At 50.2% G+C, this 14258-nt stretch overlaps 1 protein-coding gene across 1 annotated transcript in view; it reads right to left on the reverse strand.

Annotated features, from left to right (window-relative positions):
* The window catches only part of LOC139048499 (uncharacterized), a 61468-nt gene that overhangs the window by 12537 nt on the left and 34673 nt on the right, over window positions 1-14258 (reverse strand). The window contains exon 5 of the mRNA XM_070522901.1: window positions 3103-3212. Coding sequence (XP_070379002.1) covers window positions 3103-3212 — 110 coding nt within the window. The remainder of the gene's footprint in view (window positions 1-3102; window positions 3213-14258) is intronic.

A 14258-nucleotide genomic window follows, 5' to 3' on the forward strand; every position in this document is an offset into this window, starting at 1 on the left:
TCAGAACATCCAAAAGGAGTAGATTGAAAGCTGTTCCAGGCTCCAACAACCGAACGTGCGAGATAGAGTGTTGGCCTTGCTGTCAGTGGAAAGCAACACCTTGTCTAGTCATTGGTAAGACCCATAATCATGTAGTTGGAATCAATAACGACTAGGATTACTGGTTAGATGTAGGTAATTCCAGGAAGCTCTCTCATATCAATATGTTGAAAAGCTGTGAAGAAGGCCAGCCAACCACGTGCCAAGCCTCGTCAATGGTCGTGTCCAAGGGACAAACGCACCCAAAGAATGTTCAAGCGCGACTTTGGAGGCAAAAATATTCTGGCTCTCCATCCGTGCCTCCATGCCTGAGAACAGCTTTTACTACCTGCAAAACTATACTCACCTGTAGAGTGCCAACATTACACTCGCTGAACAAGTAGGAACTGTGTGAGCCGTTTTGATAGTGCAGGATCGAATATAATCGCATGTAATATCATCTGAGCATGTATAGTTGGTTGTCATTTGTGCTCTCGTGAACACTCAAAATTTTTCTACTCTTCTCTCATCCATACACTTACCAGCAGTTCGTCTCTTTAGAAACAAAAAAAAAACATTTCCAAAGGGGGGGAGAGTATGCTTTTGTGACACGTACTTGACGTTGTACCTGTGTTTTGAGGCGTGATCGATGAATGCAACATCAGCCCACAAAGGAACAAGCCACAGCCCGGAGAAACAGGTCGCGGCCAATTAAAATGGGAGAAGAGAAGGAAGTGGAAAGCCTGCGCTGCGTGCTCGGGAAGTTGGCGGCAAGGAGGCGGAGCCGGTTCGTGAAGCGACGACAGCGCGTCTCCAGGCAGAGCAAGGAGGCAGCCTGGCTGTTCCAAGGAATTGGACTGTACAGCGCACAATCACGGATGACGGTCCGCAGTCGAGATGTACTTGGTAGATGATATTGACTGGCCAGTCAGGCGAGAGGTCCGGGGCCTTCTCCACAACCTGGGCTCCACAGATTGTTGCTGAGTGCTGACACCGCACCCGACCTGCCGACATCTCTTGGAGAATGTTACAGCGACCGGTTCGTCAACCCTGCTGGTCGCTCCAACCAAGCTTAACGTGGCAGTCAGAGCCGACCGAGGGCTCTGCGGTTCCACCACGGCCGCGTCTGTGGCAACCACTCCGTCGTCTCGGCCGACACAGCTCTCTAGGCAAATCCGTGTTTGCACAATCACTGAGTGAATTACCGCGCCGTTACCCTGCGGAACAGTAAAATTATTAAGGCAACTCTAAAGCTTTCATCGCAGCTTGCTTATTTGTTCGTGTCAGCTATAACGATGTCCATATAGCTTGTTCAATTTTATGAGAGTGCAGTGTGAAAAACTGCGTTTTGTGTACAAACGGCTGTCTGTTATTCGCACCAATGTTGCCCTTGCTCGCACGATATTTTCCCAAGAACTTCACATTGCAGTCAGGTGCTGGACCCCCGGTCTTTAGTCACGTCACCCTCCGGTACCAATCAGAGCACGCTACTGTCGTCAGTGAGACGCAGAAGCTCACCAAGCGCCCTCGTCGCAGCACCATGCGTGGACCGCGGTATCTATGCTACGCTGCCGAAGCAGCAACATTCAACTATAATGGCTAACTGTGTCAGGGCTAGAGTGCGTTCTGACGTTCATATGCTCCATAGAGTCCCGACATCCTATGTCGTGTGAAGCACCTTTGTGCAGTACCAGCTTGACCAACAGCTTGTGGCCCCATTCAAATACAAAGGAAAGTCTGTCAAGCCGTCTACCCCGGGGCGGCAAGGCCTGGTCTGACCTTAGGTATCACGTGGTTGGAGGCTGGTAGGACGCTCCATACAAAATTAAACCCGGTGACTACTATACCCATAAGGAGCGCGAAAAATTTTATTGTTATTTCCTTGATGGAGATATACGACAGTCGCACTTCCAAAAGCACCTAATTTCTAACGAAATTCAAAACGCCAGTTTTCACTTACTTCAGCCTGTTTATCAAACGACGTCAATAAACGTACACAGTAACAGTTGGACAAAGCACCCAAGTCCAAACACCCTTCAATGATGTCAGCTCTTGGGCAGTGTAGGAGGCAAGTATAAGAATAAGCTATTTGACAAAATAGCGAATCCAGAAAAGATTGATGAGAGTGTTTCTGTGCAAAGATGAGTTTCAGGAAAAGGTTAGTTCGCTGTTAGCTTGCGAGCTCTATGCGCTGCACTCAAATGCAAAATTTTGCTGTGATGTTTGCAGCAGCATACAGTATCCGCGGACTGTTTTTCACAAAGTGTGGTGTGCATAAGCATGGTGTGTTGGCTATTGTCTGCAATGAAGCCACCACCGGTTCTGCCTAGTTGTCTTCCGCGGTCGCGACAGCAGGTTCGTGGACGGACCTTGGTATGATGTCCGTCGTGTCTTTCGTCTGAATGTCGTCCGCTATCGTGTATGTCACGGAGTCCTTGGTTAGAGTGAACATACCTGACCACTGCTATCAAATAAAACCGAGGTCGATAGACATACGCGATCCTGTTCTCCGTGACAAACCCGATGTAATGTTGGATAGTCCAATTCCTTTCTTTGTTCACTCTGCAGCACTGTTATTACGGGCCGTCAGACGTTCTCCCAAGTGAGCCACGTATTCCCCTACAATGTGACACAAATTCCCCTAGAATTAGCTGAAAATTAGAATATATTGAATCAGAACACACAAAAAATATGCGAACACAATATTGATTTACTAGCTCAGCAAAAACAGGAGAGGAAGCTCTTCAATGCAACTCATGGAATATATGATATACAAAATCAATAGTTGATTTGTAATCTTCCCCTCCAGCTCCTGCAAGAAACTGAATCAATTCCGCCACTTCATGGTTGACACTGCCGTGGGAAACTGACAAATACACGAGCCAAAAAAAAAAAAACTATGGAGAGTTGAGGGTAACTGATGTTTTTCTGAGCTTTTTAGTCTGGCATATTGTCTTACAACTTTACATATTTTTGTTTTCATTTGCTCATTGCTCACGCTACCCGGGATTTGATGCGCTTCTGCATGGCATCGCAAAAAAGGTTGCTACATATTTCCAGTTGAGCAGAGCCGCCTCTACTTACCCGTCGTGTTTCTTATCGATCTCTTTATATCTTCCGGAAAGTACAACCCAGCCTCCTATGCTTAATGAAAGCTCCTGAGCCTTGCCACCTGTGTTGCTGGTGATCATCTTCTGTAAAAACGAGATGCACTTTTTTTATGTGTATTGGTACGCGTCGCAGTAAATTACCGGAATGCAAACTTAAAATTGTGTTATGATATCAATGAAACAAACAGAACACGAGAACGAAGCTGTGAAAGCATCAGGGCGTCCTGAGCTTGTTGCACATCTATCTTTTCAGTTCAGTTCAGTTTTGTTTCCTTAAACACCCCTTTGCTAGGGGTATTACATAAGGGTGGGTGCAGTTGATAATGCAACCATAAACGCAGGTATACTGAAAAATTTGTACAAGAAAGCTACATTTTTGGAAGTGCGTATAAACAGAAAGAATAACGCGTCAAAAAGCAGGTTATTTAATAACCGACAAAGACATATTTTCGAAAAACGATGTCGGGCAAATGATGGCAGCGACGCGGTGGGGGAAGGCGTTCCAATCTGATGCTGTGCGGGAAAAGAAGACGAGGAAAAAGTAGTTGTGTGGGAGCGTGAGCGTAAGAGTTGTAATGGGTGCCCGGTTCGTAGCGATATGCGCGCGAGTGGTGTGATATATCGCTCGTGAAATAAGGAAATGTAAAAGAACTTATGAAAGAGGCAAAGGCTGGCAGTAGCGCGGCGACGTGCAAGGGGCTGTAGATCAGATTATGCTCTTAAGGATGACACGCTTACGTCATATGAATAGGATGAATGGATGTATCTGACGACGCGGTTTTGAAAGGACTCGAGCTGGTTAACTAGATAGACCTAAAATTAACTAGCATTAACGTATCTTTAACGTTAGTTTAAACTTTACGTGATGTAAACGTAACGTAAACTTAACGTTAACTAGATAGACTAAATGTTTTAGAGCGAAGCTCTTAGGCAAGCGTTCTTGCGGCGGCGACGGCATCGGCGGCATAACCGAGCAAAACAGCATAGCGTAAGATGAAATCGTGAACGCGGAGCGGGAGAGGAAAAATGGCTGTGGCTTAGCTAAGGATGCGCCCAGGATGCGAAGCATACTAGCCTTTATTTTAACGCGACAGCGTTAAGGAGCTCGTGTCGGTGGTGGTGGTGAAAACGTTTATTTCCTCTGAAAAGAGGGAGTTACATGGAGGGTGCTCTGGAGTCAGGCTTAGTGCCTTTCCCCTCACAAACACTAGGTGGAGTCCCTAGTACGGGACCCCAGTGGCTTCCGCTGCCGCCATAGCTCGTTCGACCATCGCCTTTTGGGCTTTCAGGTCGCAACAGGCGAGTAGGGTCGCCTCCCAGTCCTCCCGGGTGGGGTTTGGGTGTGGAGTAAAAGCAGGGTTGGAGGGGCACGCCCACACCATGTGGTAGAGGTCCGAGGACCTCTCCCCACAGTGCGGGCATTCCCCGGAGAAGGCAGGGTGAAAGTGCTTTAGCGAGGCCGGGCACATCATGGTGTTCGTGACAAGGCGGAGGAACAGGCGTTCCTCCGCTCTCGTTAATCCTTTACACGGGTAGGGGTACAGTTTATGTCTATCTTTGTATAATTGTGTTATTTCCTTGTAAGTGTAGGCCGGCGTGGCTTCCGCTGCTTCTTCAGAGGTGGCGGGGGACGAGGTTGCCCGGTTAGAGAGCGCGCGGGCGGCTGCATCTGCTGCCTCGTTTCCTCCTAGCCCCGAGTGGGCCGGAGCCCAGACTATGAAGCGGTGGGATGGACCTCCTACGTACGAGCTATTTTGCAGTAGCCGGTAGGCCAGGTACGGGACCCAGCCCTGTTGGACGTTCCGACACGCCCCTCGCGAGTCGGTTATGATTGTCTTGGAATCGGAGTGTGTTGCCGCTAAAGCGATGGCGACTTCCTCTGCTTGAGTGACGCTTCGGGCTTTGAAGGTGAGCCCGTTCACCGTTTTGGACTCGTGGATCACTGCCGCCGTGTACCACCCGCCATGGTGCGGGCCGGATGCGTCCACGTAGTATACCCCGGGTTTCCTTCCGCAGTGGTGAGCTAAGGCATCTGCCCTGGCCCTGCGTCTACCCTCGTGGTCGTCCCTGGACATCTTAATTGGGAGTGGTCTTACGTGCAGGGCGTAACGCCATTCCTGAGAGAGTCTTACTCTCTCCTCGGTTAGAGTCGTGTGTTCTATGTGCAGACGGGCCAAAAGGCGGCGTCCTGACGGCGTCTGCGATAATCGCGTGTATTGACCTGTGAGGTGGGCTTCTCTAAGTTCATCGAAGGAGTTCGTCATACCCAGACCTTGGAGTCTCAGGTTAGACGTGGTTATCGGGAGGTCGAGAGCCTTCTTCGCCATTTTGCGTATTATCACCTCGATGATGTTCTGGTCGTGTTTGTTGAGGCGGAGATAGGGGGTCGAGTACAGGATTCTGCTTGTTACAAAGGCATTGGCCAGCCGCAAGGCGTCTTTGCTTCGCAGTCCCCCTTTCTTGTTCGAGACTCTGCGGACCATTCGGCCCACCTGATCTCCCACCTTCTTTAGCTTGTCGAGCGTGGTCGTCGCCAGCCGACGCTGGTGGATGAAAAGACCTAGGACTCTATTTTCTTTTCTTTCGGGTATCGGTTCCGATCCAAGTCTCAATTCTATCTTGTTTGTGCATTTTTTGTTGGGGCGAATGTGCACGAATTCGGATTTTTGAGGGGAGCAATGAAGGCCACATCTTTTCGCGTACTCGTTCGCCGCGGTGGCCGCCTCCTGCAGGCTGGCCTCCATTTCACCGAGAGAGCCCTGCGTGGCCCAAATGGAGATGTCGTCCGCGTACAGCGCGTGTTGCACACCCGGGACTTTCTCCAAGTGGACCGGCAGGTTCTTCATTGCCAAGTTGAAAAGCAAGGGGGATAGCACCGCTCCCTGTGGCGTCCCTCTCGTGCCTAATAGAAAGGGGCCGTGTTCCGCGTTCTGGATCCTCACGTAGGCCTGTCTGTCCGTGAGGAAGCGTTTTATATACTCGAAAGCGTTCCTGCCGCATCCCGTCTCTGATAGGTGTGTGAGGATCGCCTCGTGTGTCACATTATCGAAGGCTCCCTTCAGATCTAGGGCCAGCACTATCTTATCCCCGTTCGGATGTTCGATCGGGTTTAGTACCTCCCTGCTGAGCTGCAGCAGGATGTCCTGAGCCGATTTATTTGGCCTGAAGCCGTACATCGAGTCGGCGAAGACTCGCTTGTTTTCTAGGTACTCAGATAGTCTGTCTCTGACCATAGCTTCCATCAGTTTGCACACGCACGAGGTGAGAGAAATAGGTCTTAGGTTATCCGTATCTATGGCCTTGCCCGCCTTGGGGATGAAAGTTATCAGCGCCGTCTTCCACTCCGTGGGAAATGGAGCTTCGCCCACCCAAATCGAATTAAAGTGTTCTAGGAGGGATTCGTATGTGCGGTCCGGCAGATTGGCTGGGAGTTTTACCGAGATCCCGTCCCTTCCTGGCGCGGTCCCGCGTTTCATCCTCGCTAGAGCGGCCTTGAGTTCGTATATTTTGAAAGGTTCGTCCAGCTCAGCATTTTGGGCTCCATTGTATCTGTAAGCGTCTCCCCTTGGATCTTGGGTTGTGGTCAGGTACTGGTCCCGAAGCTTCAGTGCAAGCTGGGCCGTATTTCCTTGAAATGCATGTACCGCTCTCTGCAGGTGCTTGTGCGTCTCGGTGCGCGTCTGGTTGGGATCTATGAGTGCCCGGAAGAGGCGCCATGTGTTCTTGCTAGACATCTGCCCAGCGGCCGCGTTGCACCTATCTACCCAGTTCGCGTCCGCGAGTTGCGCCGCGTACTCCGCCGCTTCTTTAGTGATTGCCGCGATCCGAGCTCTTAGCTTTCGGTTATGCTTCTGTCTACGCCATCTTTTGACCATGCTGCGTCTGGCTGCCCAGAGGTGGAGGAGGTGGGTGTCCACGTCCGTCACCGCCTCTGAGAGCTTTACCTGCGTTTCCGTTGAACGCAGGTAGATCAGCAGCTGTTTTGTCCAGGCTTGATATCCCTGCTCCTGGATGGAGCTTACCTCGTATTCATTTCTAAATTTCGTCCAGTCCGGCAGCATAGTGTGCCCCGTAGGCTTGGTAAGGGGTTTCGTACGGATCGTTATGGTGATCAGGCAGTGGTCACTACCGAGAGTTTCCTCCGTATTCGTCCACTCCACTCGCCTCGCGTTTTTCGTGAAGGTTAAGTCGGGACACGTGTCCCTCTGCACCGAGTTCCCTATCCGCGTGGGGCACGCCGGGTCAGTGTGTAGGGTTAGACCTAACGCGGACGCCGCCTCCGCTAGCTTCCGTCCTCGTATGTCTTCTCGATGATAGCCCCATGAGGGACTCTGCGCGTTGAAATCTCCCATTACTAGTAACGGGTCTCGTCCTGCTTCCCTGATAGCTCTGCTCAGGAGTTTCGAGAAGGTTACGTTTTTTGCTTTAGGTGGGAAGTACACGTTCAGGATGTGTAGCGGCGAATCCTCCTTTTTTAGTGGCAGAAGAGTCACCATCACGTGCGAAAAGCTGGTTTGTAATTCCAGATCTACCAAATTTGCAGTGTAGTTTTTGTGCACAAAGATGCACGTTAGGGGGTCGAGTTGGAACGTTTTGTAGTTTGTGAGGCTCACGTTCCCGCCAGGTTCCTGTACGGCCACCACTGCCGGAGTATGCTCGTACGTAGACAGGTGCATCCTAAGATCCGCTCTCTTAGTCCTCGATTTCAAGCCTCGACTATTCCACTGCGTTAATGTTATGGGACTATTTTTAGTTTGTCTCGCCATGTTGTATCTGGAGATTGTTGTTATTCTGGAGGGGAAATTGCTCCTGGTGGTCTTCCTCCTCGTCCTCGCTTATCACCCTACGCATCCTGTAGGCTCGGGGAGTCTGGAGTCTCCTCGTGTTAGCGTATTTGCGAACCATCATCGCTTTCGCTATCTGTTGTGAGACTATGGTGGGAATGGATTCCTGGACCTTTCTCATCATAGCTTCTAGTTTATTTTCAAGACTAGGTTCTGTGTCACTTTCCATCGCCTCCTCTTGCTGAGGTGGCTGGGGTTGAGCTAGCGCACTTTCTAGTTTGCTCGTTAGCACCGCGATCTGCGCTTTTAGGGCTGCTATCTGGTTTCGTAACTCGGTTTGTACTGGGCTGGGTGTGGGTGGAGAGGAAGGTTTGGGAGGAGGAGGAGGAGAGGCGGTCCCACTCACCTGCCGCATCCCGTTCTGGACTATGCTGGCCCAGGTCTTCTTTTGCTTGGGTTGATCAGAAGTCGACTCCCTGCTAGGTGTAGGGGGCGGGAGATTCCCGCTTCCTCCCTTCTTCTTCTTCTTGTTTTAGAGCGCAGCTCTTTGGCGTCCGTTCCTGGGTTTCGCGTCGTCGTCGTCGTCGCTGTCGTCGTCGTCGGCGTTGTCGTCGGCCTCGTAACCAGCTCGCCGACGAATCTGCTGCTCCGCCGCCGCGCATGCGCGCTGTCGGCTCTCCGGGCGAGGGAGGATGATGGAAGGGAGGAGGAGAGACTGTGGAGGAGGGCTGGCTACACAAATGGCTCTTTGGCGTCCGTTCCTGGGTTTCGCGTCGTCGGCGTTATCGTCGGCCTCGTAACCAGCTCCGCCCCCCTTTCATCCCCCCAGCGCTAGCAGCGACCGACTGATACCGCTTTCGTGAGTCCGCTACCGCACTCACGAAAGACGTCGTGCACTTCCTGCAACTCGCATTAACCGTCCATCGATCCACACCGATGTTAGTAGTGGGGGACTTTAATGTTGACATAAAGACAAACAGGAATTTCCTAACACCTATGCGGGAGAACATCCCGTTCCTCTCGCTCGTAACGCGTCCCACGGCTGTGACAACCTCGCGAGGAACTTGTATAGATCTCGTCTTTGAGAATCAAGCATTGGTGTACCAAGTCGAACATATATCAGTCTATTTCTCCGACCACAAAGCTTCCTTCATGACTGTCAAGAACTGTTAGTGGAGTCTTTGTTAAAGGAATACGTGTGAAAAATAAAAAAAAATTCTGTGATAGCGCATACATGTGTTGCTCGATTTCTTTGCCTCAATCTATCGAAAAGGTGAAACAGCTTATTTGCTGCGCTCAAATTTCGCATTAGGAAGTAACGTAATCATCGGTAATTTTTTTTCTTCTTTTTCCTCCTCCTTTTCTCCTGATTGCTGGGTTGTTGCTGCGCGTTCGTGCGAAATTTCGCCGTGCAGTCTCTGGAGTTCGTGGCGTGTTCGCCGCCACACACCGCACATTTTGGGTTGCACAGGTGAGGGGACCGCACTCCCTCCACAAACGGGGCTAGCGTTCCGCAGAGTCCGCAGTTTTCTTGTCTCGGTGTCGGGCAGGTATCTGGCCTATGCCCCACTGTGCCGCACAAGTTACACGCTGGTATGGTGCGGCGGTACCTTGCTACCGGTATGACTTGCGCGTTGTACAGTACAGCTCTGGGCTTGTACTTGCCTTCGAAGGTGATTCTGGCTTTGTTAGAAGTTCCGAACTTTCGGATCTCCAAGATGGTGCTTTCTCCGTGAAAGCTTTTCACCTTCCCTCGCAGGGACTCGGTGGTTTCCAGATTGGCCACTGTGATGACTCCGTGAATCGCGTTGTCTTCGCTCTGTTTTACGTGCCCGTGCAAATGGAGGTCTGCTCCTTCTTGGATTTTTATCGCAAAGTCCCCGACCAGTTTGTCTGCCGCGTGGATGCTCGACGTGCCCACGATGATCAGGTTTTGGTCCGGGTATATTGTGAAGTAAAAGTTGTCCGCTTCGGCCTCCCCGACTCGCTGTCGTAGGGCTAGGCCTAGCTCACCGTGTTGTAAGTTCTTCAAGCTTGTCGCCGTTAATGGTTTGATGATTAGCACCACATCGTCTGGTCTAAATCTGCAGAGAAACTTGGGTTTCCATGCAGCTTTGACTTGCCTTGGGCCTCCGGCTGCGCGCTCATCGGGTGCCTTGTCGGGTTGCGCATGGTGGCCTCCGTGAGCTGACGTGGCCTTCCCTCTTGCGCAGGCTTGGAGTTTCTGGGCTCTTGTTTCAAAGGCCCGGATCACATTAGCGTTGCAAGCTTGGTCCCGACTGGTCTGCGGCACAGTTGTCCATGCCATGCCTTCCGGGTCGTAGCCGCGTTGCTGGTTTGCGCTTGCCATGTTGGCTTGGAGCGGCCTCCCCGCCGCCGAACGCCGGCGTTCAGCCTTGAGGCTGCGTCGCGGCGCTATGGCGGATGGGAGGAAAAACGCTTAAAAAGGTCAACAAATCGGCCCAACGGATTGGGAGTGGTCTCCCTGCGTGCCGGCTGACTTGCTGGTCCTGTCAAGTCCAAAATTGTCGGGATCAAACGCGTTGGGCCGCCGCCACGGTCGAAAATCGCCGGAGCCGATGTCCCATGCGTCCGCTCGCTACGCGCGCTGGTAGCGTCCTCCGCTCGTGTCGCAGAGAGAGAGAGAGATAGCACTTTATTTACACCCGTCAGAGAGTATGGGTGATCGGGTGAGACGCAGCTCTCCCTATCACCGTCTACCTCCCCCCTAGACGTCGGCCGGAATCAGTTGACTTCCGGCGGCGGCCTGGGCTTGACGGATGGCCTGTTTTTGGGCTTGCTCTTCCTGGCTATGGAGGGAGGATTCCCATGACTCTCTGTTTCCATGTAGGCCGTTTAGTGCTGGGCAAGCCCAAAGCATGTGATTTAGCGTTGCTATGCCTTCACAGTTTTTACATTTTGGAGAGTGCACCTCAGGATGCCATTTGTCGCAGAAAAACCGGTGTCGTCGGTGTCGGTGTCTGCGGCGTTGCACTTCATGAATAAATCGTTGTCACGCCGAACGCTGCGTTGCTCGACGCTCACCGCGTCCGATGCGGGGGGCGACGCCGCGAGCGACGGCGCGAGTTGGAGCCCCGTTTCTCCTCTGTCGTGACGTCACGGTGTCACGTGGTATGGAAGGCGACACCGCCGCGCCTGAGGAGCTGGGTTGAGCTCTAGTAATATGCTTCGCATAAAAACGCGAGCCAAGAATGGCAGAGACAAATGATAGTGGCCCCTGCAGTGACATGCGTGCTGCAAACCTGGTGCCACGCAGTCCCATCCGAACGCTTCATGCATACGCATATATGGTGTCTGCCGGGCCGCTCGTTTCGTACTATCGTCCCTGCTCGCATCAGCTCTCGCTCGCGCTTGCTTGGTTTGTTGGGTTTGGTATGGTACGCGCTTGTTCCGGTTAACATGGTTTGCACGTGTTTTGTAATCTCATTGTATATGCGAAGCGAACTGTGTAGTACTTGCCAGTAGACACACGACACCAGCGGTTACACTGGAACCTTCGACGAGCAATGTATAAAAGCCGAAGCACTTCGCCAGCATATCCGATTTTCGGCTATTGCCGACTCTGCCACAAGTCTTGAATTTTTTGCCTCAATATATCGCGAAATGAAATTACGTAGAGAGCTGCGCTCCAATTTCTCATTAGTGTGGGGAGGTATCGTAATCATCTGTGAATATGGTTGCAAGTCACTTGAAGTACGGAAAAGAAAATTGAAGAAAAGAGGAAACAAATGGGGATATAGAAAATGAGAGAGTAATACGAGACTCGATTGCCTGGAAATTGTGACCGGTGTCTGTGGCGGGGCTGATTGTGCTCAGAGGTGCCGTTTGCATGAAGCTGGGGCCAAAGTGGCATGTAGCCTACGCTGAGGCGCCACTTAGGGGTCCGAATATTCGATGCTTGCTCAAGTACCAGAATTTCTTTTACAGCCAAGGTGTTCGCCTCCAGTTGTTCGGGATGTTTCATTTCCGTCAGCAAAAGGAAATCAACCGAAAAATGCGGCATACCTTCTTGGAATCAGGCATACAACACGCTGCTCAGTATTCCATTCTATAAAGAAAAGCACGAAATCGTCAAAACTGTGTGATGGATGATAAGCTGCATGCGAACAATGCGAGGTAGATTCTTTCTCCCGTGCGTATTTATTTATTTTCATTTATTTATTTAAAATACTTTGCAGGCCCTATGGGGGCATTGTGTAAGGGGGTTACAAAATCTAAAATAAAAAATAAAGAAGAGCAAGCAGCCTTCTGAAGTCTGGTACAAACGATACGTCCCAATGCTGGACGCGTCAACATTACTATAAACATCAAAATATGAAAAAGAAAAAATTCAAGTAGGAAAATTCTACAAAGGTACACTTCAAGGAAAAATACACGAGTGAAATTAACGTGAGGCACTAATACTAGAAAGTACAATACAGGAAGAATGCACAGTTCAAGAAACGCAATGCTTCAAGGGATATTTCGGGGAAAAGGCGCAAAAAAGCAGTTATGTATACAGGGCATAGAAGTGAACACGTGAAGCAGCATAAAATACCATATTCGTAAGAGCGAGATAGCAACGCATCAAAAGAAATAAAAACATCGCAAGAAGTTCGAAGCACATTGCCAAGTGCAAGAAACAAGATAAAGTGATTTGTGAGTGCTATTATGAAAAATGCCCGCGTAGCAGATGACTAAATTTTTCTTCATCTCACTCGCAGGCAATTTAATCAGGATTTTTTCACAACCGAACGGCCGTAGGGAGTGCGGAAAAGTTAAAGCATGTGTCGTACTCTACATGCGCGCAAATCTTAAGCGGTTATTTAACCCAAGAGACGTGTTTGAGGTGATCTGGATCTGCAGTGCGGATTATGTGGCATCCTGGTAAAGATCACGGTTTCATAACCTGCTCGGGTGGGAAAGGGGCAGCAGCAGCATACGAATATGAGTGACGTCACCGAACTTCATACATAGAAAGGCTCCCTGCTAGCCACTCATTCAGTTAATTGCAAGACCGCTATGGGTAGACCACGCGAAGTTAAGACTCCTGAAGAACAGCGTGAATAAGATGAGCTTCGACGAGTGCAAAGTCGTAACGCTGAATAACAGTGTCATGGTAGGACTTGGCAGAACAATGAAACATTTCATACCCGCATCGACGGCATTTGAGTGGTTTTCTAACAGCTACGCTGGCTCTCACATTTCTCAGGGTTGGGATGGCGAGTCGATTTTTATCCCAATGGCGGCTAACGGCCGCGTCGCACATGCCGCAGAAAATGGCATTAACTTGCTAATGCCTTATATTTTAATGACATTAGCATGATGCCAGACGAGCAACACTAATTCCACGTACCTTAATCTTGTCTGTTTTCACATGCTCGTCAGGAGTCATTCGGCTGATCAGTGCACATGTTCTGTGCCATAGCTTGCCAAGAGCAATAAAAATTTAGTATTTGCATCAGCTTCGATGATGTAAAAGTAATCTCTACCTAATGCTCCATTGCAACAATTCTGCAAGGAGTTGTAACTGCCGAACATTCTCGGGCCGGCGTTGAAACAGTGTACTCGGGGCAGGTGCTATTTTGCTTTCAGGCTTCGGATTCCTGATGTCCTGAGCGAAAGTTTCTGTGGTTAGTTGAAACGTAATAGAAGACTAAAAAACTCAATCTAATGGCATCGTAGTGTGCATGTTGTCACATTTAACTATTGATGAAAGCAAATGAAACTTGTAAATGCACGTTTTTATTGTTGCCTAAAATTTATCAGTTAAAGGACACTCATCGACATGAGCATGTCAAATGTGCAGCTGCACCGAAAAAAAATATCATAAGGACACTTAAAGCACTACAAAATGAAAGGCAATTTGTGGGCCCATATGGCTCAGGTGTAAGCTTCTCAGGCCAAAGCATGTGAACTTCGATAATGCAACTAATAAACGTCTTCTATAACACGGACGACTCTGTGCGCACACTGCGTTCCAGCCACAGTTGTGAAGGGGAGACGTGCTGGTTAGCGTACGACGCGGATGGGAAGTGTTTGGTTCGTGCGTGCTGTGCTATAGGTCTCATTCAGTTTGATGCGGTGTTCTGAGACACACACCAAGCGTTCGCCGCATATTCCTGGGAACACAATCTTGTTTCTGCTACAGGAGAGTTAAAGGGAAGCTGAAACACTTTTCGAAAAAAATGAGTTCTCTGCGGCATTCTACAGTTTTGAGTCCCCTGAACACGAATGTCTTGTTCAAAAAGGGCGGAAACAAGCGCTAGCGGCTGTTTTTTCATGAAAACGCGCACCAGCGCCTCAGGGTATCGCGCGAACGCCGCTGTTGCCCGTGATTGGTCGG

The sequence above is a fragment of the Dermacentor albipictus genome, chromosome 8, assembly GCF_038994185.2.
Source record: "Dermacentor albipictus isolate Rhodes 1998 colony chromosome 8, USDA_Dalb.pri_finalv2, whole genome shotgun sequence".
NCBI classification, from domain to species: Eukaryota; Metazoa; Arthropoda; class Arachnida; order Ixodida; family Ixodidae; genus Dermacentor; species Dermacentor albipictus.